The sequence below is a fragment of the Melanaphis sacchari genome, unplaced genomic scaffold (assembly GCF_002803265.2).
Source record: "Melanaphis sacchari strain LSU unplaced genomic scaffold, SCAv2.0 Contig48_pilon_pilon, whole genome shotgun sequence".
Taxonomy (NCBI): Eukaryota; Metazoa; Arthropoda; class Insecta; order Hemiptera; family Aphididae; genus Melanaphis; species Melanaphis sacchari.
Genome location: NW_020271327.1, coordinates 1,237,677 through 1,259,964, shown reverse-complemented (window position 1 = coordinate 1,259,964; position 22,288 = coordinate 1,237,677). Strand labels below are relative to the sequence as shown.

General features: G+C 24.6%; 5 protein-coding genes across 8 annotated transcripts; 2 read left to right on the top strand and 3 right to left on the bottom strand.

The window, feature by feature from the left end:
• The first annotated feature begins 1,914 nt into the window (after nt 1-1,914).
• Nucleotides 1,915-12,761, top strand: LOC112598464 (ETS homologous factor-like). Its single transcript, XM_025344933.1, has 4 exons — nt 1,915-2,188; nt 7,751-7,838; nt 10,662-10,959; nt 11,973-12,761. Coding segments are annotated over exons 1-4 (801 nt in total). The 5' UTR covers nt 1,915-2,186; the 3' UTR covers nt 12,386-12,761.
• A 489-nt stretch (nt 12,762-13,250) lies between these two features.
• Nucleotides 13,251-17,237, bottom strand: LOC112598541 (charged multivesicular body protein 2a). Of its 3 annotated transcripts, XM_025345048.1 has the most exons (6): nt 17,127-17,237; nt 16,886-16,946; nt 16,533-16,738; nt 14,615-14,790; nt 14,302-14,436; nt 13,251-13,544 (listed from the first exon to the last, which is right to left on the bottom strand). In XM_025345048.1, exons 3-6 carry the CDS (start codon nt 16,704-16,706, stop codon nt 13,325-13,327), a joined length of 705 nt encoding a protein of 234 aa, XP_025200833.1. In that variant the 5' UTR covers nt 16,707-16,738; nt 16,886-16,946; nt 17,127-17,237; the 3' UTR covers nt 13,251-13,324. The 3 variants fall into 3 exon arrangements, with proteins under 3 accessions (XP_025200833.1, XP_025200834.1, XP_025200832.1); XM_025345049.1 differs by lacking the exon at nt 17,127-17,237 and having other exon boundaries at nt 16,838-17,078; XM_025345047.1 differs by lacking the exon at nt 17,127-17,237 and having other exon boundaries at nt 16,886-17,076.
• LOC112598542 (parkin coregulated gene protein homolog) lies at nt 14,857-16,621 on the bottom strand. 2 transcript variants are annotated; one of them, XM_025345051.1, is made up of 2 exons: nt 16,533-16,621; nt 14,857-15,564 (listed from the first exon to the last, which is right to left on the bottom strand). In XM_025345051.1, the coding sequence occupies exons 1-2, from the start codon at nt 16,541-16,543 to the stop codon at nt 14,931-14,933; spliced, it is 645 nt and encodes a 214-aa protein (XP_025200836.1). In that variant the 5' UTR covers nt 16,544-16,621; the 3' UTR covers nt 14,857-14,930. The 2 variants fall into 2 exon arrangements, with proteins under 2 accessions (XP_025200836.1, XP_025200835.1); XM_025345050.1 differs by lacking the exon at nt 16,533-16,621 and having other exon boundaries at nt 14,857-15,662.
• A 1,050-nt stretch (nt 17,238-18,287) lies between the features above and the next one.
• On the top strand, nt 18,288-20,497 carry LOC112598429 (mannose-6-phosphate isomerase). The gene is made up of 7 exons (XM_025344890.1): nt 18,288-18,619; nt 18,691-19,040; nt 19,097-19,238; nt 19,300-19,470; nt 19,625-19,792; nt 19,967-20,169; nt 20,232-20,497. Exons 2-7 carry the CDS (start codon nt 18,711-18,713, stop codon nt 20,433-20,435), a joined length of 1,218 nt encoding a protein of 405 aa, XP_025200675.1. The 5' UTR covers nt 18,288-18,619; nt 18,691-18,710; the 3' UTR covers nt 20,436-20,497.
• Nucleotides 20,498-21,550: 1,053 nt separating this feature from the next.
• On the bottom strand, nt 21,551-22,185 carry LOC112598528 (NADH dehydrogenase [ubiquinone] 1 alpha subcomplex subunit 2). Its single transcript, XM_025345028.1, has 3 exons — nt 21,980-22,185; nt 21,817-21,923; nt 21,551-21,703 (listed from the first exon to the last, which is right to left on the bottom strand). Exons 1-3 carry the CDS (start codon nt 22,060-22,062, stop codon nt 21,618-21,620), a joined length of 276 nt encoding a protein of 91 aa, XP_025200813.1. The 5' UTR covers nt 22,063-22,185; the 3' UTR covers nt 21,551-21,617.
• Nucleotides 22,186-22,288: the final 103 nt, after the last annotated feature.

Below are 22,288 nucleotides of genomic sequence, written 5' to 3'. Positions count from 1 at the left end.
TAATACCTAACCATTATATTGTTTAATATTACTATAGTTTGATATCAAATATCAATGTAACATTGTAAATTCTTCAACAAAAAAAGATAAATTATCTGCTAAATTGTAGGAATGAAAAAAATTTTATTTACAGAGAAAATCTAAATTTTATTTTATAATGCCTTCGTTATGATATACTAATATTTAGTAAATTATTATTTACAATATTTATGTATATAATCATCTAATTTTTTTGAATACATCTCAACCCTGTCTACGAAAAGCCACGATGGTCTGTCTGTGCCTGCTATATGTAGTTTATGTGAAATACATACGATAGGGGGGCTAACTGGGCCAAGATCTAACAATTTTATATGATAGTCGTAAGTTCGAACCAGCTGCTAATGTATTTTATACAAAATAATACTTCTAAACATAACAAAAGTATATAAATTTTGTCATAGAACCCAAAATGACTAGAGTGCTAAAGTTGATTATTTTTGCATTCAAATTTTTATTGTTTAAACTATATGTTAAGTACATGGGTCAAAATTGAATATAAATACCTATATACTTATGCAGTTCATCATTTTTAAGTATACTTAAAGACTATATGATCAAATTCTTGAAATTGTCTGTATTACTTCTGGTTTTTTTTACAAATGAGAACCCCGGTTTTTAGTATAAATTATTAAGTTGGTAATTATTTTTAAAACTTTGATATACTTAATTCAAAAGATTAATATTTTTTTGATTTTACAAAAATATAAAAATAGATGTAATATTTGATTTAGTATTTATTATACTGGGGCCATTTCTATAAATTTTAAATATTAATTGACTAATATAAATTACAACAATTTTAAAATAACCATATTTACAATATGTCCCCATATTGTTGCATAAAAATTTATGAAAAACTATCCAAAAAATAATTAACAGTAGAAAAGGGTGTTTTAATTTTAAAAACAAAAATTTGTATATACATAGAACACTTTTGAAGTATTATTAATATCTCAAGAATATGAAAGTATGATTTTTATACATAGGTACTTAAAAATTTCGAAAATTATATTTCGAAAAACTTGCATAATTTAAAAATAAAAAGAGATGAACACTCTGTACATTTAGCTTGGCATATTAGCAAAACTTATTTTAATCCAAACTGCAATAGTGTTAAATTCGTAGACTTGTTGTTATAATAATAATAAAAAAAAAAACGATTCGATCAAATAAATAAATATTTGATTAATCAAACTAAAGTTTTTTGATATTTTATAAGTTAATTTTCACATTTTAGTTTATTGTCTATATTGTAGTAAAGTTAGAATAACCATTATTATTTTTACAATATTTGTTTATGTAAAAAAAATTAATTTTATCTTATAATAGTCATATTAACAAATACATGATTAACAGTTTTGTATTCTTTATAAAATTTAAAATTTATAATTTATTTTATTATATTGTTAAAAAATTTGCTTTATAACATTAAATAGGTAATAAATCCCCTCTCCTGAAAAACTATTTAAATCGCAGTTGAATAATATGGGTATACGTTAATAAATTCTGCAGAAATATTTAACTTAAAATTTCATTAATATATCTGAATTTTAAATTTTTACCAAGGTTATTATTTTATTAATTTATTAGATTTCAACATTTATACATTTTTAAGCTGGATATTGAAAATACAATTTTTTTGAAGTTCCAGTAATAATAAACGAAAATAATTATACAGATTAATACCATTGTTGTTGTTATTGAAAATAATTTATAATAAATTTAGCATTTGAAATTTTTCATGTTCATTAGGTCAGGTCACAAATAATATTTGCCCAAGGACGCGGAATAGTAGAGGGGCAATGGTCGTCGCGATATGGACCAGGAACCGGTGAGCTTGATCAGTTAATCTTTTAGCTATATACTATAGTTAAAGTTAGTGATGATAAATAGTGTACCATAGAAAGAACTACGTCTGTCTTCTGGAATATATACACGCGTGTTTACATGATTTTGAACAGTTTATAAATTAACTATAAATATTTTATTAATACATTTAGTGTTATTGAAAATTTGTCATGTTTAAATGTGAATAATAATAATATCATATTAGATGCGTAATTCGAACGGTGCTTAATCAATATCTGTACAATATTAGTTGTACAAATTAATACTATTTTGACAACAGTGTAACAAAAGCATTCATGTGAGTAAAATTAAATTTTAAATAACACATATTATTCCAAATTCTAGATCGCCCTATAAATGGAAAAAATTACATAAATAAAAGTATAGAAAAATAATTAGATATCGAATATTTCAATACACCAACAAATGAAACCAGATTATTTAGGTAGAAGTATGGAATATTATCAATACAATTCAGTTTGATTGTGTGTTTCTTAATTTTTTTTTTTTTTTTTTTTTGGATTAATAAAACTTGTTTGGATTTATAATGAATTCATAAATTAACATACAACTTGTACATATATCTTATTTACTTAATGGCTAAATTACGCCATATTTTTATATTACTTATATATTATATTGTTTAAATATTTATTATTTAGATGAATTTAAAACATAAAAACTGTTAATTTTATCAAATTTATAAATGATCATAAAATACGATAATAGTTCATATTTAATAGACCAAAGAATCTACTATCTTGATTTTTTTGAAAATATTTTATGTTACACAATTCAGTCATTAAAAATTCACAAACCTATATTTTTTTTCTTTCAATTTTCATACTATATTAATTTTTTTATATCTATATAGATTTTATACGAGTAATCTATTAATAAATTATAAGTATTTAAAAATTAAATGCGCGATGTATATTATTATTATTACTAAGCGGTAAAATATTGATCCACAACTCCGCTCATTAAAACTTTAAATGTATAATTGTAAGTTATTGTACTTATTATCTATACTTTTTCAAAATTCGATTTTTATAGTCAATATTTATAAAAAAATATTCTGCTGTAATTAGAAACATGAAATTAAAAATATAGCTTTTCCAAAATATTTTCAAATTACGTAAAACATAATATTTTTAAAAACTTTAAGAACCTTTCTAAATATGAGAACCTATTTATTATTAAAAAAAGTACCCTTGTTTGTAAATATGAATTTTTGAAAATTCTGCTAAAAATTCTAAAAATTTAATTTAAACTAAAATTTATATCAAATTCTTAATTGATAAAAAAGTTATCTGAAATGTTTTAAATGATTATTTTTCTGTTTAAACCCAAAAAAATTATACATATCTGTAGTATATACTCGATTGTTAACTAATAGGTTAATGAAAATTATTCGTTATTTTTTAAAATTGTAACCACTAAAGTTTATAATGAAGTATTTAATTAGCTATTTTAACCCCTTTAATTATTGTCAATAACCAATACATAATAAACATTTTAAAAAGTAATGAAGTATCATAATTTAAATATGTGGTTAACTATTAATGCTAAAAATAAACAAATTATAGGTATATACTTAGGTTGAAATATATATTTTATATATTATACATATTTATTAATAATTACTGTTAAAATTTTGCATCGAACCTTGTAATGTATAATAAACACTTTAAATTAATTTTAAACTATTTTAACTATTGTTTAATTTTAAAAGATTCTATACTTTTTTTTTTACAGTAACAACAAAATTTTAATCATAAATTAATTCAAAGTGCATTTTTATACGATTATTAGTTATTGTACTATTATTATTTGAGATTTTTTTCAAAGCTTTTTAATTGATGCAATTATTTTAAAAAACCTAATGAATTTTTTTAGATTCATTACATACGAATACTAGTAAATTAATAATCATAATACAGTGATATATAATCTGCTGCACCAATAATTTTGATTTATTAGTTTAATTTTGTTTTATTATTATATAATTTAAGTACCATTGAATATTAATTGTCTATCTCTAGGTATTTATTTATTTTTATTTTTATTTTTTTTATAAAAAACAAAACATATGTTATAAATAAAAATTAAAAATTAATTACAGAATCGATCAACCTGCCTCTTAATAACTAATGCAGCTTGTGTTGGAGATAGAGAATTAAAATTACTGCTAAATATAATAAAAAAATAAGAACATTATATAAATACAAATTAATATTAAAAATCAAAACTACAAATCGAAAAAATCTAAAAACTTAATTTTAAGATTACAAAAGTATAAAGTATACAATTGATTAAATACAAAAATATAACAACTGCAAAGTATATACACATGATATTATTGATATTACAATTTTTTCACCATATAATCATTAATCTGTAATATAATGTTTATGTATTCATGTATAATATACATACGTTTAAATCTTTATTATTTATCATAATTTGTGTAGAAATGTCATACATATAGAATGTATTATAATTTATACTATTATTAGATCGTAGTCAATGCTGATCCAATAAGAATTCCATAGAAATTTGTAACAACATTTTTCATTTATGTAATATTTAGAAAAGTAATTTTATTTATATTATGTTACTAAAAATATAAATTCCCATAAAAAAATTGTTGTCAATGTTAAAAGTTCCCTAGCAAACGTAAGTGTGAAAAAATCAGAATACCTACATTTATAGTGTAAAATATATTAGAATTGTATACAATTTAAATCATCCAAAACCAAACTTCGAAAACAGTTTCAAGTTTTTAAAATAATAAAAGTATATTATTGACAATTCTCGATTTGGGAAAAATTAAGTGTAGAAGAGCTCAATCAAACGATTTAAAAACTGTTCCAATTACAAAATTACTTAATACAGATTTCACACACCCCAGTATCGTTTTTTTTTTTAAACATATTAAAACTTACAAATAAATATAATATTCATATAAATTTAAAATATAATTCTTATTAGTAAACATAGAATTCTGTTTATCTAGATTTACCTAATACAATAAAATTAATAAATTCAATTGTCTTAGTTGTCACTTGAAAATCTGACTTTCAAAAACAACAATCAGTGATAACTTAAACTCATAACACAATACGCAATATAAATATTATAATAGAATTATTATATAGCAACATTCAGTGAGAGAAATATGTAGGTATAAATATATAGGTATTGATATTCAATACATAGGAACGGCAGAAGTCGTTATATAATCGTCTTATTAAGTTAACAAATCAGTCTAAATTAAAAATTAAAAATATTAAAAATCGTTAAGTTCATTAAATTTTTCAAATAATTTTATTTATACGTTTAAAGCCAAACATAAAGAAAAAGGTATTATGGTTCCAGACGCTTCAATCGTCTACTTATCCTAGTAAGAAAACAAAATAGTAAGAATTCTATATCCTTGCGATCTCTTCCCACCAATCTCACGCACATGCATATCGAATTTTAACACTAACCACTGACATATACTACAATTAATATATTTTTGTTGATTTAATGTTAAAGTAACTATATTTAATCATTTTTGTCAAACAATTGAGCACGATATTTAGTATTGTACTAGATAAATATGAAAAATCGACTTCAAAATGCATATTAAAAGTGTAATGACCTAGAAGTAACTTAAATCATTATTTGATTTACAATTTTTAAGTGATAAACTCGTGAAGAAGTCAAAGATACGTTTTTAAAGTTTATGAGTTATGTTAGAATAAGGTAAAAAAAAAAATTAAAAAACAAAATAAATAACATTAAAAATAAATATAATATGTAATACGAAATTTAGGTAATTCATTAAAATATTTAGAATATATCAGCTAATGCTACCCAAGAATTGACATATATATATAGATAGCCTTTATTCATTTATTAATAATTATTAACCCATTATTTATACGGGCATCGCCCATTTGCACCAAAAAAAATTAATTCGTTTTGAGTACAGCCCTTTTGCGCGAAAATAAAAAAGGTATGTTTTTACCAACAGCCCATTTGCACCAAATTTATCTGGTATAATTATAATAAAGCAATATATTTTTTCCTCAAATAATAATCAATATAGTTTTATTTAAATTATAGTCAATTGTATGCATTTTTTAAAAATAATAACCAATAAATAATAATACAAATTATTTTGAGCAAAAGGTAGATAATAAATAGTTAATAAGTTTATATTTATTTGAAAATTATTAGCTATTGGTTATCATAGTAAACTATACAATTTTTTTAAAAATAAAAATCAATAATAGGCACACATTTTAATCTTTGTTTTTAGAAGTAGTGAGAGGTATATCGATTAATGCTTCATGAATATCAGACACATATTTAGGTTTTACGAGCACGGTAAATACTTTTTCGTACAGCAAGTACATCAGATATAGTAAAATCTGAATTAGTTATTTAGTTATTAATTTCAGTTATATTTAAAATCTATATAGATTTTTAAAAATAACTTTTTTATACATTACAGACACAAGTACACGACGTCTTTTAAATAACTATACAAATTAACCAATTCGTTAATGTAAAATGTTCACATGGTAAATTTAGCGCAAATGGGCTGTCGGAAAAATATACCTTTTTTATTTTGCCACAAATGGGCTATAACTAAAATGAATTAATTTTTTTTAGCACAAATGAGTAACCCCCATTTACACAGCCATATTTTTTATGAGATTATAACCATGATAATTTAAAACTATAACATGGAAAATTTTTATCACATATTTTATTTATTTATAAATATATTTATTGAAACTTATTTCAAAAATATTTATTATTATTATTATTTTTCGTTACTTTAAAATTTTCAATTTAAAATTCAATGCGTTAATATTGTAAATCATTCGATAACCAATTAAATCATATGGAAAGTTATATGTAAATTCGATCTCAATCGTATTAGTTTTTGGGTAAGCGTTGGTTTTTTTGTGAATTTTAAGTGACAAGTGTACTCACTTCTAAATCTTTCAAACAAAAAGGTTTAGTGTTCTCAATTATTTGATAGCCATATTATATTTATACGATAATTTTCGAATATTATGAAACTTATTCTACAAATTAATCAATTAAGTAATAGCATCTGTAATACGGTATCTTTAAAAACAAGATTTTACAGACTTATAAAATTAAATTCATTTTAGATTATTTAAATATTTAAATTCTTTAGTTATATGAAAACATAATTAAAAATTAATATTAATTATTTATGCATACCTACTATTATTGGTAATTTGAAAGTTAAAATATATATTTGAAGGTCTCAAATAAGAAAATGAAGTCAATCAATATTTCTATACATAAATGTTATATTTACGTACGAAATATTTTACGTAACAGGACAAAATCAAATAGACATGATAATACGATAGTCTTTACGATAATATAAAAGTCAATAAGTGTATATTATGATATCAATTGTTCAAATAGTTGTACAGTAGGTACACTGTATCTACACTATATTAAAAGGAAAAAATAATACAAACAAGTATTTATATTATATATTTCTAGAAAATCCAAATACTTGAAAATAAGTAGATACAGAAGTTTTAAAAGAATTAAGAAGAATATTATTTACTACAAAATATACTTACTATATATTAGGTATAGGTACCTAATATCTAAATTCAGTTAATCATCAAACATATTACTGTTATTAATTATTATGGTAAGTAGTAGATACCTAGGGTTAAGTTAAGTATAATTATTGTACAATTTCGACATGATATACATAATTATATTTCAAATTACTATTTATACGTTTAATATTCGTTATAATAGCCAAATATTTTACTGAAATCAAATGTTTATAATATGTTTTAAGGATGTGGGAGTTGAATAATGTGGACATCGCAAATACATACGAATCGAATGAATTTTGTATGCCAAATGATTATACACTATCGTCACAGGTAACGTTGAGATACATAAACATATTTATATAAATATATATATACATAATTTTTTTTAATTATATTCATTTAACTACAAAAATTAAGAAAAAAACAACGAAAAGTAATATTAATTATGAAATCATAGCAGAATTTATTCATATAAATCGCTTAAATATTAGATTCGTAACTATATGATTATCGATTGAAAACACATATAATAATTATAATATAATTATAATAATGTAATATACGATATACGATATGCCCCGGAGCAAAGTGATCAGCCGGCGTCATAATATAGTAGTATATCTTAGTTAAAAAAAAAACCTTATAGGAAGGGAGATTAAATTTTATATTTTGTTTTTGGAAAATTATCTTTTTTTAAAACAAACCCGAATCCACTGCACGTTTGCTGATGTATCTTCAAACGTTTTTAACATTTTATTTGAATTTTTTTTTAATAACTTGACTGTTGTGTATTTTTTTTGAAAACTTCAATTGCCTGCCATAAGATTCCAATTGGGATCTCAGATGGTATTTCGTCTTATAAATTTAATATAAAAGTTTTTTCCCCGTAATTACTAAATAATACATTACCAAGCGTGATTAGCTTAGAATTTTTAGAATCGTTCATCGATTTATGTGTACAGGATTAAATATAAGACAAAATGTTTTCATACCGTAATTATAGTTGTGATATATTTAAATAGCATAGTTAGAGTTTAATAGTGCTATTGTTAAATTTCAGTTGTCCATATTGGATACCAAATGTGCGATAGGTTCGGTTTTGCTTAAAAACTTAAATTGCTTATAAGTTATAACTAAAAAATAAAAAGGTTAGACATCTTCTTTAAAGAGGTTTTTTCATGACTTAAGGTAAACTATCATATAATGCTGACTAGTCATTTCCCTCTAGGATATATATGTACTGTAGGTATAAAATAAATAATACAGTGACATATATCAGAGTTAACTCAAACATTAAATAAATGGAAAATGAATTTGCTGCTTCTAAAATAATTTTTACATTAATTTTACTTCTCCACACTGGTAAATTTAAAATGAAGCATACATAATGTTTAATGAATAGGCAGACATTTTAAACGGAATATATTAGAAATCTAAGTACTTAAGTACCAATGTAAGTTTATTAAATTTTAGATAACAGTCATTAGGCAATAAATATTTAATTTTTATATTTTGTCTGTATAAATAAAATTATAAAACCAAGAAATATCAAGAAAAATATCGAAAAATTATACAAATTGTTTTCTTCAGATCTAAATGTAAGACATGGACATACTTTACTAATATACCATCCTTAAAAAATTGTCACTCTTGAAGGGTATCATTAATATCTTGAGTCAGCCCTAAGTCCTGCTCATGGCACTTAATTACTGCAGCGATGATCTATTTAACTGATCTTTATGTTTATTTTTAAAGATTTTGAAAAAATATTCGGTATTTATATAGTTTGAATTAGGTATCTATCAGTTATATCTTTATAAAAATTATAAAATGTGGAATTAAATGTTTAAACAAATACAATTTTTAATATGTGCATTGGTTAAATATGAATTTACATGAATATATAGCGAACCCCACATTTTGTTGAGTATTAATTATTGCCATATTTTACTCTACTCGTTTATATTTCAAATAAAATATGTATTATTTATTAGCGAAAAAAATAAATATTTGTTCAATACATATTGTATATCTAATATTTGAATATCCAATTCATCGTTAGAAAATAATTTATTATGCTTCCAATTACAAATAATTTAAAAATTATTTTTAAATTTTATTAAAAAAAAAAAAAAATTAAAAAACTTTTAATAGTATGAGCTATAAACTATTGGTTCTAAAAATGATATATTGTTGCCGTCAAACTTTTTAATTGCCCTACTGTGTACAGTATACATACGTATATTATAATATTATAGTCATCATTCGCTTTTCACATACTTGCTGATATATAAAAATATTTGATGTATCTAAATTAAAGTTCAAACTAGTAGAAATAGTTTTCAAATTAAAAAAAGTATATTAAATTTAATAGTCCTTGAAAATAATTTTACAAAAATATTAAATACATATAAGTAGAAACCCAATAAAATTTAATAACTATAGTATTTTTTAGATTCAAACAATTTTTATAAACTATAACATTTTAATATATAAGCATTAGTTACTAATTTTTAAATCATCACAATCCCCCATATATTTCAAACCTATACAATATTTAGTAGATACATTAAGCAGTGGCAGATTCAGCCTCCCCACCCCGTAAGCTAGTTGATAATCTTTTTTTTCTACTTTTTCAATTTTATAGTAAAACTTACACGTTTGAAGTGCAGGGGGGGGGGTTAAGTTAGGTTATCTGATGACTTTTTTTTTGCTTTTTTCATTTTATAGTAAAACTTATACGTATATAAGTTATTTTAGTATTCGCCCCTCGTAATCTCGGGCTGGATCCGCCTATGACACGAAGTTACACTTCAATATTTTTAAAATAAAATCATCAGCTTATCAATTAATTATAAAAAATAATGGTCCTCATTTGGAAAAAAAATTCGCATCACAACAGGAGACAGAGTCCTTACTTAAAAATACGAAAAATTCTCAAGAATTTGAAAATAAAGTCTTTAAGTAAATTGAAAAGTTTTATAAATCAAAATTTGATTAAATTCTTTATTAAAGAAAAATTGGGTTAAGGGTGAGCGTGTTTAATGCATCATTCCGTATACGTCACATGCGCTTAATATATCAATATTAAGCACTATAATATAATATTATTATGTTTATTAAATGTGCATCGTACCTATAATATTGTCTTAGTGGGACTATGACGGCGGCTATTCGACCAACTACAGCGAAAACGAAATTGATCTCGCCACTGTGTTAATGAATCTAAAGGAAGATTATTCCTCCCCAAATGGAAGTTGCAACGACCACCAAGAGCCGGTGTACTACGATCCGTCGACGATGGGTGGCAATCAACATCATCATCCCCATCAGGTGCTGCAATGGCAATGTCCACCTAGCGAACAATCACAGCACGTGCTCGTGTACGACTCGCTGAATACCGATTACGCCCGCCCATCCCATGAAAACTATCTTCTACCCACCATATTAGGTACTTTCAGATAAAAGTTTGTATGTTTTACTATCTAAGAACTCGATGAGAAGGCGGTTTTTTTTTAGATAGAGAAACTTTTAACTTTGATTTCGAGCATCAAGTGCCCCTAAAAGTCTCGATTCCGATTAAACTAATTTAGTTTTGAAATATATTTATTATAGTTAGGAAGTTTGTGCGTGTGTATGCCTTTGTTTGTTGCGAATTTTCAAAATTTTAGAAAATTTGAGTACCTACCATATTAATAAGGAGTTTCCTATGGAGATACAATAACTGAATAATTACTGTTTTTTAAATCAGACTCTCTTTATCTACCATTTATTATTTAACAGTTAATTTTTTTGTAAATTTTGACGTAGGTACATGCAGTACCAAAATTCTAGTAGTTTAATTTAAGTTATTTAATTTTATGTTCAAAGAATAATGGGTCCAAGGTAACAGTGACATGAATAAATTATGGTAATTTGAAAATTTAAGTAATTAATATTAATTTATCAAAATCAACATTTATAATTATTTGTAGAAATGATTCAAGTATAATAATTACCTATTAGATTAATATCAGGTCTATTTTATATTTTAATAAAAGCATTTTAAAAGGTTATTATCATATTTTATCTACAGCATAAATATTTTAATAATTGTGGAATTACTAAGTACCTATATAATTTAAATATTAAATTAGGTACTCATACATCAACATTTTCAAAATAAATTATCCACTAAATAATTTACATTAAAAAAGGGAAGGTTCTTAGTTAAAAAAAAATATATATATATAAGTTTAAATCGCCACAAGATACTCCTTCATAATTAGATACAAAAAAATCTTCAAGAATTAAAAATTATGGTCTTTTAGTATATTCAAAGTTAAAAAAATCGAATAAAATATTAATAATAGTTATTATGGAAAAAATAGTGAAGGACACGTTATGTGCTTTGTGAATCACTTTATATTATTGCGATAATGTGAAAAAAAATTATAATATAACGTGATAATGTTGTGTTCGCAGATGCAGATGATGAATTTTTCAAAGCGACAAACACGTCGATGGAGAAAAAACGGGCGGGTCGGCCCCGCGGCACAAAGGCAAAACGGTCGAAAGCTGAGCCCAAACTGAGCAGAATATGGGAATTCATCAGAGACCTACTATTAAACTCACAATATTGTCCAACTTACATATGCTGGGAGAACTACGAGGAGGGCAGGTTCAGGTTCGTGCAAAGCGACAAGGTGGCGAAGCTGTGGGGCAAGTTCAAGCGCAACGAAAGGATGAACTACGAGAAGTTCAGCAGGGCCATGCGATACTATTATAAAACCGGTGTCTTGTTGCCGGTACAGGGCAAACGGCTCGTTTACAAGTTCGGGCCAAAGGCCACCGGGTGGCATACGGACAATCCAAATTTCAAAAATTATACATTTTAGACGATGCCGAACCGGTTAATCATCGTACACGTCCATACCTCTTACTGTCGTTTTAATATTATTATATCGTGATGTTACATAAATTATAAATAGTTACACACATTATAAGTAATATTGTGTTATGTCATAAGACGTCCGACGCGTTTGTATATTATTAGTGGCTATAATTATATGGTACACAATTTCTGGGCGACACGAATGCCTAATGCCTACCGTGTAGGTAAATAAATACCATACTTACCAACTATTTCGATTGTGACGGAAATCTGAAAATACCTCAAACATTTAAATGAGTATGATTTTTGCATGATGATATTTTAAGCATTTATCAACTTAAATAATATGATATCTATTTTTGAATTTAAATTGTTTATACATTACCATTATTGTTTTAATGTAATATAATAAATTTGTCCTAAAAATAATTATAATTATTCTACTTTAGAATAATATGTTTTTAGAATGTTTAATTTAAATAATTTTAAGAATAAGAATATCAGTGTTTTTGTCTAAATAATTTGTGGTTGTAATTTTAATGATGTAAAAATGAACAAAGGCTGACACAATTTAAATTATAACAAATTATAAAATTATTAATTATACATTTATACATAATATTCACAGTTAAATAAAATATTAATCAATTGTATTGGAATGATTATTCTCAATCACTAATAATTTGACTATCATGTTCAAAATTCTTGTAGTGATTCGATCTCATTTATATTGAACATTAATTTTTTAAATAAATAATTTAAAATTGCGAAAATATACATGTTTTAAATTTTCTATAATATTTATTAATCATTATTAATGATAAAAATATATTTATACTAAAATCATGCATATAAAATAAAGATTATTATTTAACAAATTTTTACAATCAAATAGGTTGGTATATAATATTATTAATGCATTAGAGTTTGCAAATAATATTGTTCACTTGCGCCTTAAATTATCTAATCGAGCTTGCAAGTCTGCATCAGCATCATTTGGTTGTGCAGCAGCAGCACCACCACCACCTCCACCATCTTGAGCAACAATGGGTACTTTTCCGGTAGCTGCTATACTTATTGAGCCAGAAGCTGAAGGCAAACCAGACAATTGATCTGTAAGCTGTAGACCTAACTCATCTAATACTTGTGTAACAATTTGATCTCTGAAATAAATATTTTAAAAATTATGACAATAATTTATTTTTAGCATTAAAGTAATTGTAAGAACACAGTTAAGGTCGAAAGAACACCACTGTGTATTAATATAATTAATTTTCACTTAAATATTCATTAAAAAATGGCCAAACATGCATTTATATTAAGTTTGGTAAAATATGATATGTAAACTACATTTTCATGATAAATATAGTTATAAAATACTGATGTACAATACTCAAAATTTAAAATCCACAATACTATACAATTGTATCATTTATGTTGTAATTACTGGATAATGTTTATCAACCAGATGCACATATAAATTTATGTATAAAATTATTAATGTAAAATCTTTCTGATTATTTAATTAATGTTTGATTATGATGATTTCTGTTTAAATAATGATTACAAAAATGTAGGAAATTATGTGGATAAGCATGACATTTCCAATCATTGTAGGTATTACGAACAAATTTCATTGATGATACAATGTAAAACTTATTACTATTTCTGTATTGAGTATATATTTTACATTTAATGCTATACTCCATACAGTTTAAAAACGACAAGTCTGATAAAAATGCATAGAAACTGCATTATAAACATCTATCCCAACTACTGGCATCGACTCAGCTGTCTCTACTCACACGCTCAATTTTCTAGAAACAATTTGCATAAAAGAATCTGACCATTCTTAAACTGAGTAGATACATAATACCTTCAAACATTACTTATAATTACAAAAAATTATTTTTATCATACGTTTCTTCTTCGTCTCCTTCGTCTTCCATGGCATCATCCATAGCATCATTCATAACTTCTTCTTTCATATCCATGACTTCAGACTGTTTTTCAAACTCTTGAAGTATCCTTTGAATTTGTGGTAAATTCAACTGCCTATTAAAATATAAAATAGTTAATGTAATATTGTGCATTATGTTTAAAAAATATCTATTAGTATTATGAAAAATGTATTAGCAAAATTTTAAGAAATAAGAACTTGTTATTAAAAATAATAATTTTTTGTCATTGTTATATAATTATTATTAAAAAAAATAATAAATAAAAAGCTTACCTGTTCATATTTTGCATTGCTTTAGTTACGCCTTTCATTGCTTGACCCATAGCGTTTTGTGATTTAAGCGTTTGTATTTTTAAAGATACTGCTTGTATATTAGCTTTCATCACCATAAATTTCTTCTGGTAACGTCTTGTTCTTACTAGGTCTCTAGCCATGATTTTCACCGATTCCTAAATCCTCAAAATATTCATATCTAAACTATTTAACAAATATCTAATAGGTACTTAGATTTCTAAAATATACTTTTAAGGAAATAATAAATCAATTTGTGAAATTAAAATATTTAAGATCTATATTTAAATGTAATATACTAGTTTGCCACACTTGATTCATAAGTTGGAATCATGTATTTAATATTAATAAAAGCATGAGCTCCTCCGTGTCTTTCAAGAATTTCTAAAGTATTATTCACCAAGTCTCCAACATCTTCTTGTTGATATTGAGCATAATCAATGCCATCACCTGTATTTTTATTAAGGTTCTTGTATACGTTGAGAGGTGGTAATATTTGTCTATAGTAAGGCACTAGAGCTTCTCCTACCATATCAGCCGATGTTACTAAAGTTTGAACCATTTTCAATGTTGCTATAACTACATCTGGATGACCAGTGTTAAGTGCTAATTTTATAGGAATAATCAATTGGGGCACAACAGGTAGTATACGATCAGGTGTACCATTTTTTAGCATATCTGTAGCTCCACGCTCAGCCACGGCACGATACGGGTATGCAACTTCACGTAATCCATCAAAAAAAATTGGTAAATAATGGTGATAATCTATATTTTCAAATGATGTTTTCCACATAACTCGCCCACTATCGACAGACAACATAAAGTCACCTCTATCATAATAACGGCGAAATGCAGTATTTCCAATTGGTGTTTGACATGAGCGTGTTCGAGGAGGACCAGCTACAATTGTGTTTGGTTGTCGTGATTGAGAACTAAAGGGTGGAACAACACGCTTTGTTTTTGATTTTATTGATTTCATTACTAAATATAAGTATTACTAAAAATGATTCAAACCAAATAAAAAATAACTATTTTCACAAGGTTTACTATTATGACTTTTAAAAAATTAAGTAAAAATATTATTTATAACTGTGTAAAATATTATCAATATGTTGTTCTATTAAAAAGTTTATACTTGTACTAGTACCTAGGAACAATCTTTTCTCCGTATATATATATATATGTGTGTAATTTGGTTACTAGGATACAGAGGATATAGTTATTGATTAAATAAAAAAATATATAAAGAACCTTGGTACTTACATTTATTATTAATTTTTAAAATTTTGTTTTTTGTTTTAATAAATATTTATTTAAAAATATAAAAATACATTAAGTTCATAAGTCATAAGTTAATACAGAAAAGTTAAATGGTTCATTTTTGTCTCATATTAATATTTAAATATTATGTTCTAGATTATAAGTTATCAAATTAGAATTTAATATTGTACATTCAAACTCAATTAATAATTTAAGAAATTTTTTTTTATTTTTATATTACTATATGAAACTATTAATACTATTATTATATTATATCAATAGCTTTTTTTATGATTAATATTGAGCCTTATAATTTTAGAAAAGACTGGTGATTTTAGAGTTCTTCATTTATTTAATAAAATTATGATTGGCATTAATTATGTAATTAATAATTTACTATATAACAATAATCAGTGTAATTCTACCATTGTTTATTGTATTATTTTTGTTAATAAATAATGTTTCTTTAATCTTTTACCAAAATCTATCTTGAAGTTTTATAAAATGGTATAACAATTGCATAGTCATTGATGCTCAGGTAATAAGTATGCTTAACCAGCTAACCCATTTTTTAATAGAAATAATTTAATAATTAATTCTTACAACAAAAATTATGTAAAAAATATGAAATATGACTCACCATCTGTCCATCTTTAGCCATTTTTTTGATGTCCATAATAATTTTCTTCTCTTGTTGTTCCATTCTCATTTTTTCGCGATCTAAATCACGCATTGCTTTATTGAGAGCACGTTGATTCTTTCTCAACATTTCATCGGGCGACATACGACGCCCAAATAACCATTCCAACGGCATACTGATTTAGGTATTTATTCAAAATTGGTTCACTACAAGAAGGGTGATTTTTAACAATAATAAGATCAATTGATTTAAATGTTGTGGATGTTTAATTTATTTAGTTCATTAAACATTTATAGGTACATTACCTAAATTAAATAAGGTAAGACATGTAATATTTGATAATTATGACTCACCAGTTTTTCAATACTACTCGGCACTCGTGTAGACTCGCGTTACAATATATTTTTTAGATAGCTACAAAGGATAGTGATAAAACAAAACAAATTAATGAAAACAATGTTAGTATATTATTAATTCTGTTTTTTATCAGTAAAAATTACTCATCGTATCGTATATAAGAATAAAAACTAAGGTGTATCCCTCAGAGTATCCTTAGATAACAAACAAAATAAATAAAATTAATATAGTATATACCCATGTCTCTTATCTACGGATGTATCGATGTCGATATTTTTTTTTATATCTATGTTTAGTATGTTCTGTACATAGAGTTCTGAATAAGGTTCTGTAGCACGGCCGTATGAAAGCGTGACTACAATAAGATAAGACTGTAATAAATAATGGGGCTTATTGACGAATGTACTGCCCTCTGTCGGTTACATGTTAAGCATATAGCTTAATATAAATTTTCAATTTGTTTATGTAAGAAACTCTATTTAAGTAAATATTAAACTTATCTTTATCGTGGATTCGTGGTATAAAACCAAACTACAAAATAATAAAATATGAATGCTTAATTTTTTATTTCATTAAATTGAAACTTGGATAAATCACCGAACATTTTTGTTAAAACTATACGGACATGATGCATATATTATACCTAATTGCTTAATAAGTATTGCTTTTGATGAATGTTATTTTATAGTGATTCTGAGTTGTGTGCTATATGCTATTTGTGAATTAATAGTTAATATCTTCATACGTAAAGTTGATAGACGTTGGACGAGTATTCACTATTCAGTTGTTCATTTGAGATAGCCATTATTCACTAAGACATGAACGTATCATAGTATTATTATATATTTATGAATAATAGATGAATTTAATTAAATCTATTCAGTAGTTTAAATTCTATTTATTTATTTTTTTTTCTTTTGTATAAAAGTATGTGAAATAGACCTAATAACAAAGAACTGCAGCACAATATAGATAAAGACTAAAAGACAAAAAGATAGAAAGGTGTATTGAATATTACAATAATTGAAAAATTCAATACTGAATCACAACATTCACAACAAAACATTATACCAAAGAATAATTCTGTGTATATAGTATATTATACTATATTATACTATTGCTATTTGTTATCATATTTTCATAGACGTCTTATCTCCACTCGTTACTTAATATCACGGTCTTGGAAGATCTATATAATATATATAATTACGTCTGTAATTTATACCGCGTTTAACACGATTTTATCAATAGTCGTGTTACGTAACCAAACATTTTTTATCTCTAATACTATGATATAATCGTGGTTATCACAAAATAATTTGAAATGATGTATGAATAGGTTATTAAGTAGGTAGACATCCTAAGAGGTATTGTATTACTACTATTACTTTACAATATTGTAATATTGTCATATTGAACATTTTAATATGCATAAAACACATTAATCTAGTACATAATGATTGGGTAAAATTTTTAATTACAAATACATCAAATTTGTAATCTAGTATAAAGTCATTCAATTTTATTAATGATATTGTGTTACTCAAGTGATATGCCTCACCACTAAATAATTTATCTAGTCATACGCCTATATCTAAATATCTATGGTTTAACACACGTATAAAAAACAAAAACCTATGCCATAATCTAATTGGTCATTTAATACTTTTACGTGTATCGGCTTATTTGACTTTGACTTTTGGACTATCAAATATTTTCTTCAGGCAAAGGTAGTTTCATTATTTTTATCGTATTACTGTAGTTATTATATTCATTTACAAAACTTGATTTTTATTTTTAGTTTAAAAAAATTTTACAACCATGCTCGAAGTTTTTGAGTTGCAATGTTTTATTCAAAATTATTTGTGGGGGAAAAAAGGTTTTGCTAGTGAAGTCAGTCGTCTGAGTTTAGCTGGCAAACATATAGATTTTATAGATGAAAAACAATTCTATGCTGAATTGTGGATGGGCGCTCTTCATAAAAGCCCTTCGTTGATAAAAAGCTCTGGGCAGAAATTGAGTGACTGGATAAAGAGCAACAGTGAAGTGTTGGGTGAAAAATCTAGATTAAAATTTGGCGATCAATTACCATTTTTAATGAAAGTATTGTCCATAAACTCAGCCCTTTCTATCCAAGTGCATCCATCTAAGGTAAAAATATATTGATAAGTTGTGCCTACATTATTGTTTTTACCTAATTAATTTAGGATTTTGCTGAAGAACTACATATACAATATCCTGAAATTTATCAAGATTCTAATCATAAACCAGAAATGGCTATTGCACTAAGTAACTTTGAAGGACTTTGTGGTTTCCGCCCATACTCAGAAATTAAATTTTTTCTGGAAGGTACTTTAATATTATGTTTTTAAAATAAAATTACCAAAGTAATGTATTTTATGTCAATTAGAAATACCAGAATTTCAATTAATTGTTGGACATGACCTGATTAATCAATTTAAAAAAGATACTACTGATTCACAACATTTGCTCAAGGACATATTTTACAGATTACTGACATCTGAAAAAGGAATTATTAGCCAAAATCTTAACAGTCATAAAAAAAAATTGGAATCGCTATGTGAGTGATATATAAATAAAACTATCAGGTTTTCACAAATATTTAAGATACTTTTATAGAATTTATGAATGAAAATAAAAGTGAACACTATAATTAAAATCATGTTTATTGTCTATTGTATTTGAATTAATGTAATTATTAAATTATATTACAGGTGATGATAAAAAAAATGTATTTTTAGCAAAACTATTTAATCAACTTGATTGTTGGTTTCCAAATGATGTTGGATGTTTCTGCATATATTTTTTAAATTACATTCAACTCTCACCAGGTCAAGCAATATATTTAGGAGCTAATGAACCTCATGCTTATATTTACGGTGGTTAGATTTCTATAATATTTAATTTCTTTATAATCAAATACTTTAAAAATAAATAACTGCGTTTAGTAACTAGTTATAATTTATATTTCATATTTTGTGATTAAAAGATAATCAATAATTAATTTACAATTAATCTTGTACTCTATTAATACTATAGAAGATATTTTTGTTTAGATTGTGTTGAATGTATGGCTTGTTCTGATAATGTGGTAAGAGCTGGATTGACACCAAAATATATTGATGTAGACACACTATGTAGGTTACTAAATTTTAATGGAGCACCTGCTGAATCCAAGTTGTTTTGTGGAGTTAAAGAAAACTCTTATACAACACTCTTTAGACCTCCTGTTCCAGATTTTGCAATGGCTTGCATTAAAGTACTTAAATACAAAAAATAAAACTTAAAAGAATTTATTAATTATAATTTTTCTTTTTTAAGGTTCCTGCAGATGAAATTTATGAATTATTGAAAAGAGATGTTGCTTCTATAATTATTGTTATCCATGGTCAAGGCAAAATAAGTGCTCCACAAGAGTTGATACTATCACCAGGAAAAGTTTTCATGATCCCAGCTAATGTCGTAATTCAAATACACGTAGGATTTGAGTCTTTAGAATTATATCAAGCGTTTGTAAATTTATGAATCAAATTTTAAATAGGTAGTAAAATTAATTGTTCTATTCAATTTATCCTAGACATTTTTAATAAAATATACTAAATTAGAAATAGCTATTTTTTTTCACATATATATTATTTTACTAACATGAACATAATATATTTGCTGTATATCTGATGAAAATGTTTTAATAAGAAAAATTAATGTTAGTCATTAACAAAAAACTGTTTTATCATGGTAAGAAAAAAAGTTAAAATTGTATTTATATTTTTGAATTGACTACCAACAATTTTACATTTTTAAAAATGTGCAAAGAAGCCTATTACTATTTATAAGTTATTATTAAATTTTAAAATAAAAGTTGAAGTTAAAAATTAAAATCTATGAAATTAAATCTTATTCATATTTTGTACCATTGTGTAATTATTGTATATATTTCCATAAGCTTATTAATTATAATAAGGCTTGTTCGTTTAAAACAAAATAAATAAAACTTGATAATTATAACTATAATGACCTTAAACTAACCCTGATAGACCATATCAAGTTTTCCAAACATATTATAGTGTAATTTAATAATGTTCAGAAGTTGCTAAAAAACTGAACTATTATAAAAAGTCAACATATGAAAGATGATAATATTTTTACCGAAAAGATTCACTATAAGTCAATTTCCTCTAATTTTTAAATTAACAAGTTAAATATTAAATGTTGAACATAAATTTTGTATGTTATTTACTTATAAAAAGAAGATAATGTTAATATTTTATAGTTTTTATACATATAATATATAATATGTTACATATTTTCCTAACAACATTTGGATAAAATGCTTTTTTTCATTTATTCAATAGTTCTGTCACAGTCAATAATCTATATCCGACAAACTAGTTTTACACTTTCAAAACATTTAATACAAAATTATGATACAAACTATTGTAAATAGTGCCCAAACAATACTAATAATTGGTTGATAATTATTATTTTTATGATGAATAATTATTTTCATACTTTGCAACAAACATTAATAATATAATGCAGTTCATAAACAATGTATTATTTTTTAAGAAAACAAGATGTTATTCAGGATTAAGTTAATAATTCAACATAATATTGCTGAGAAGACTACAAAAACTGAAATATATTGATAGAATATTTTATAATATGTACATAATATTAAAATAACATTATTTTTCTTTTACAACAATTCTATTGTTTTACTAATCCTTCTATTTTCTTAAGTACATTATCTGCCGATTGATCAGATAGTTGTTCGCTTCGTTCTTGTCCAAATTCTAAATAAGAAAAATTTATTAGGGCTTTATAGATAAATATTTATTTAAGATTATCTAATTTTATTTTTTCATTAAGTATAACTGTTAATAAAATTCAATTAAATAATACTCACCAAAACGAGCAAACACTTTTGGTTCTACACCACTGCATTCACGTACCAAAATGGGAAATTTTGGATTAGCTTTTTTCAATGATATATAGTATTTTTCAACAAACTGCCTGCAAATAAAAGTTTCATCAATTATAAATATTGCTTGTACAACAGAAATACCAACCGGACTCCTTTGCTTGAAGGAGATGACTGACACAAGTGCAACCGTAATTCTTTTAGGTGGCTACCAAACTTAATTGCAGACATAATTAGATTTGGGTGAAATCAAAACGAAAAAGAACACAGAACAGCTAATTTGTAATTATTTTAAAGTTAAAATAACGTAATAAATAATAATTAATGTTATTCAATGGAACTTATAAAAAATAAAACTATATAAAATTTTTTCAAACGATAATACTTATCAGTATACCAAATCTTAATCATCTGGAAAATTATCGAGAATAATTATTTATATTTCTCCACGAGATGG

What these genes read in the sequence shown, in the direction of transcription:
- LOC112598464 (XM_025344933.1), top strand. An exon ending in ATTATACACTATCGTCACAG is followed by an intron (nt 7,839 to 10,661) that starts GTAACGTTGAGA and finishes ATATTGTCTTAG; the next exon opens with TGGGACTATGACGGCGGCTA. An exon ending in TCTTCTACCCACCATATTAG is followed by an intron (nt 10,960 to 11,972) that starts GTACTTTCAGAT and finishes TTGTGTTCGCAG; the next exon opens with ATGCAGATGATGAATTTTTC.
- LOC112598528 (XM_025345028.1), bottom strand. Translation starts at nt 22,062, where the DNA reads ATGTCTGCAATTAAGTTTGGTAGCCACCTAAAAGAATTACGGTTGCAC. An exon ending in CCTTCAAGCAAAGGAGTCCG is followed by an intron (nt 21,924 to 21,979) that starts GTTGGTATTTCT and finishes TTTTATTTGCAG; the next exon opens with GCAGTTTGTTGAAAAATACT. An exon ending in AAAAGTGTTTGCTCGTTTTG is followed by an intron (nt 21,704 to 21,816) that starts GTGAGTATTATT and finishes TTTCTTATTTAG; the next exon opens with AATTTGGACAAGAACGAAGC.
- LOC112598429 (XM_025344890.1), top strand. Translation starts at nt 18,711, where the DNA reads ATGCTCGAAGTTTTTGAGTTGCAATGTTTTATTCAAAATTATTTGTGG. An exon ending in AATTAAATTTTTTCTGGAAG is followed by an intron (nt 19,239 to 19,299) that starts GTACTTTAATAT and finishes TATGTCAATTAG; the next exon opens with AAATACCAGAATTTCAATTA. An exon ending in TCATGCTTATATTTACGGTG is followed by an intron (nt 19,793 to 19,966) that starts GTTAGATTTCTA and finishes ATTTTTGTTTAG; the next exon opens with ATTGTGTTGAATGTATGGCT.
- LOC112598541 (XM_025345048.1), bottom strand. Translation starts at nt 16,706, where the DNA reads ATGCCGTTGGAATGGTTATTTGGGCGTCGTATGTCGCCCGATGAAATG. An exon ending in TGGCTAAAGATGGACAGATG is followed by an intron (nt 14,791 to 16,532) that starts GTGAGTCATATT and finishes TTGAGGATTTAG; the next exon opens with GAATCGGTGAAAATCATGGC. An exon ending in GCAATGCAAAATATGAACAG is followed by an intron (nt 14,437 to 14,614) that starts GTAAGCTTTTTA and finishes ATATTTTAATAG; the next exon opens with GCAGTTGAATTTACCACAAA.
- LOC112598542 (XM_025345050.1), bottom strand. Translation starts at nt 15,611, where the DNA reads ATGAAATCAATAAAATCAAAAACAAAGCGTGTTGTTCCACCCTTTAGT.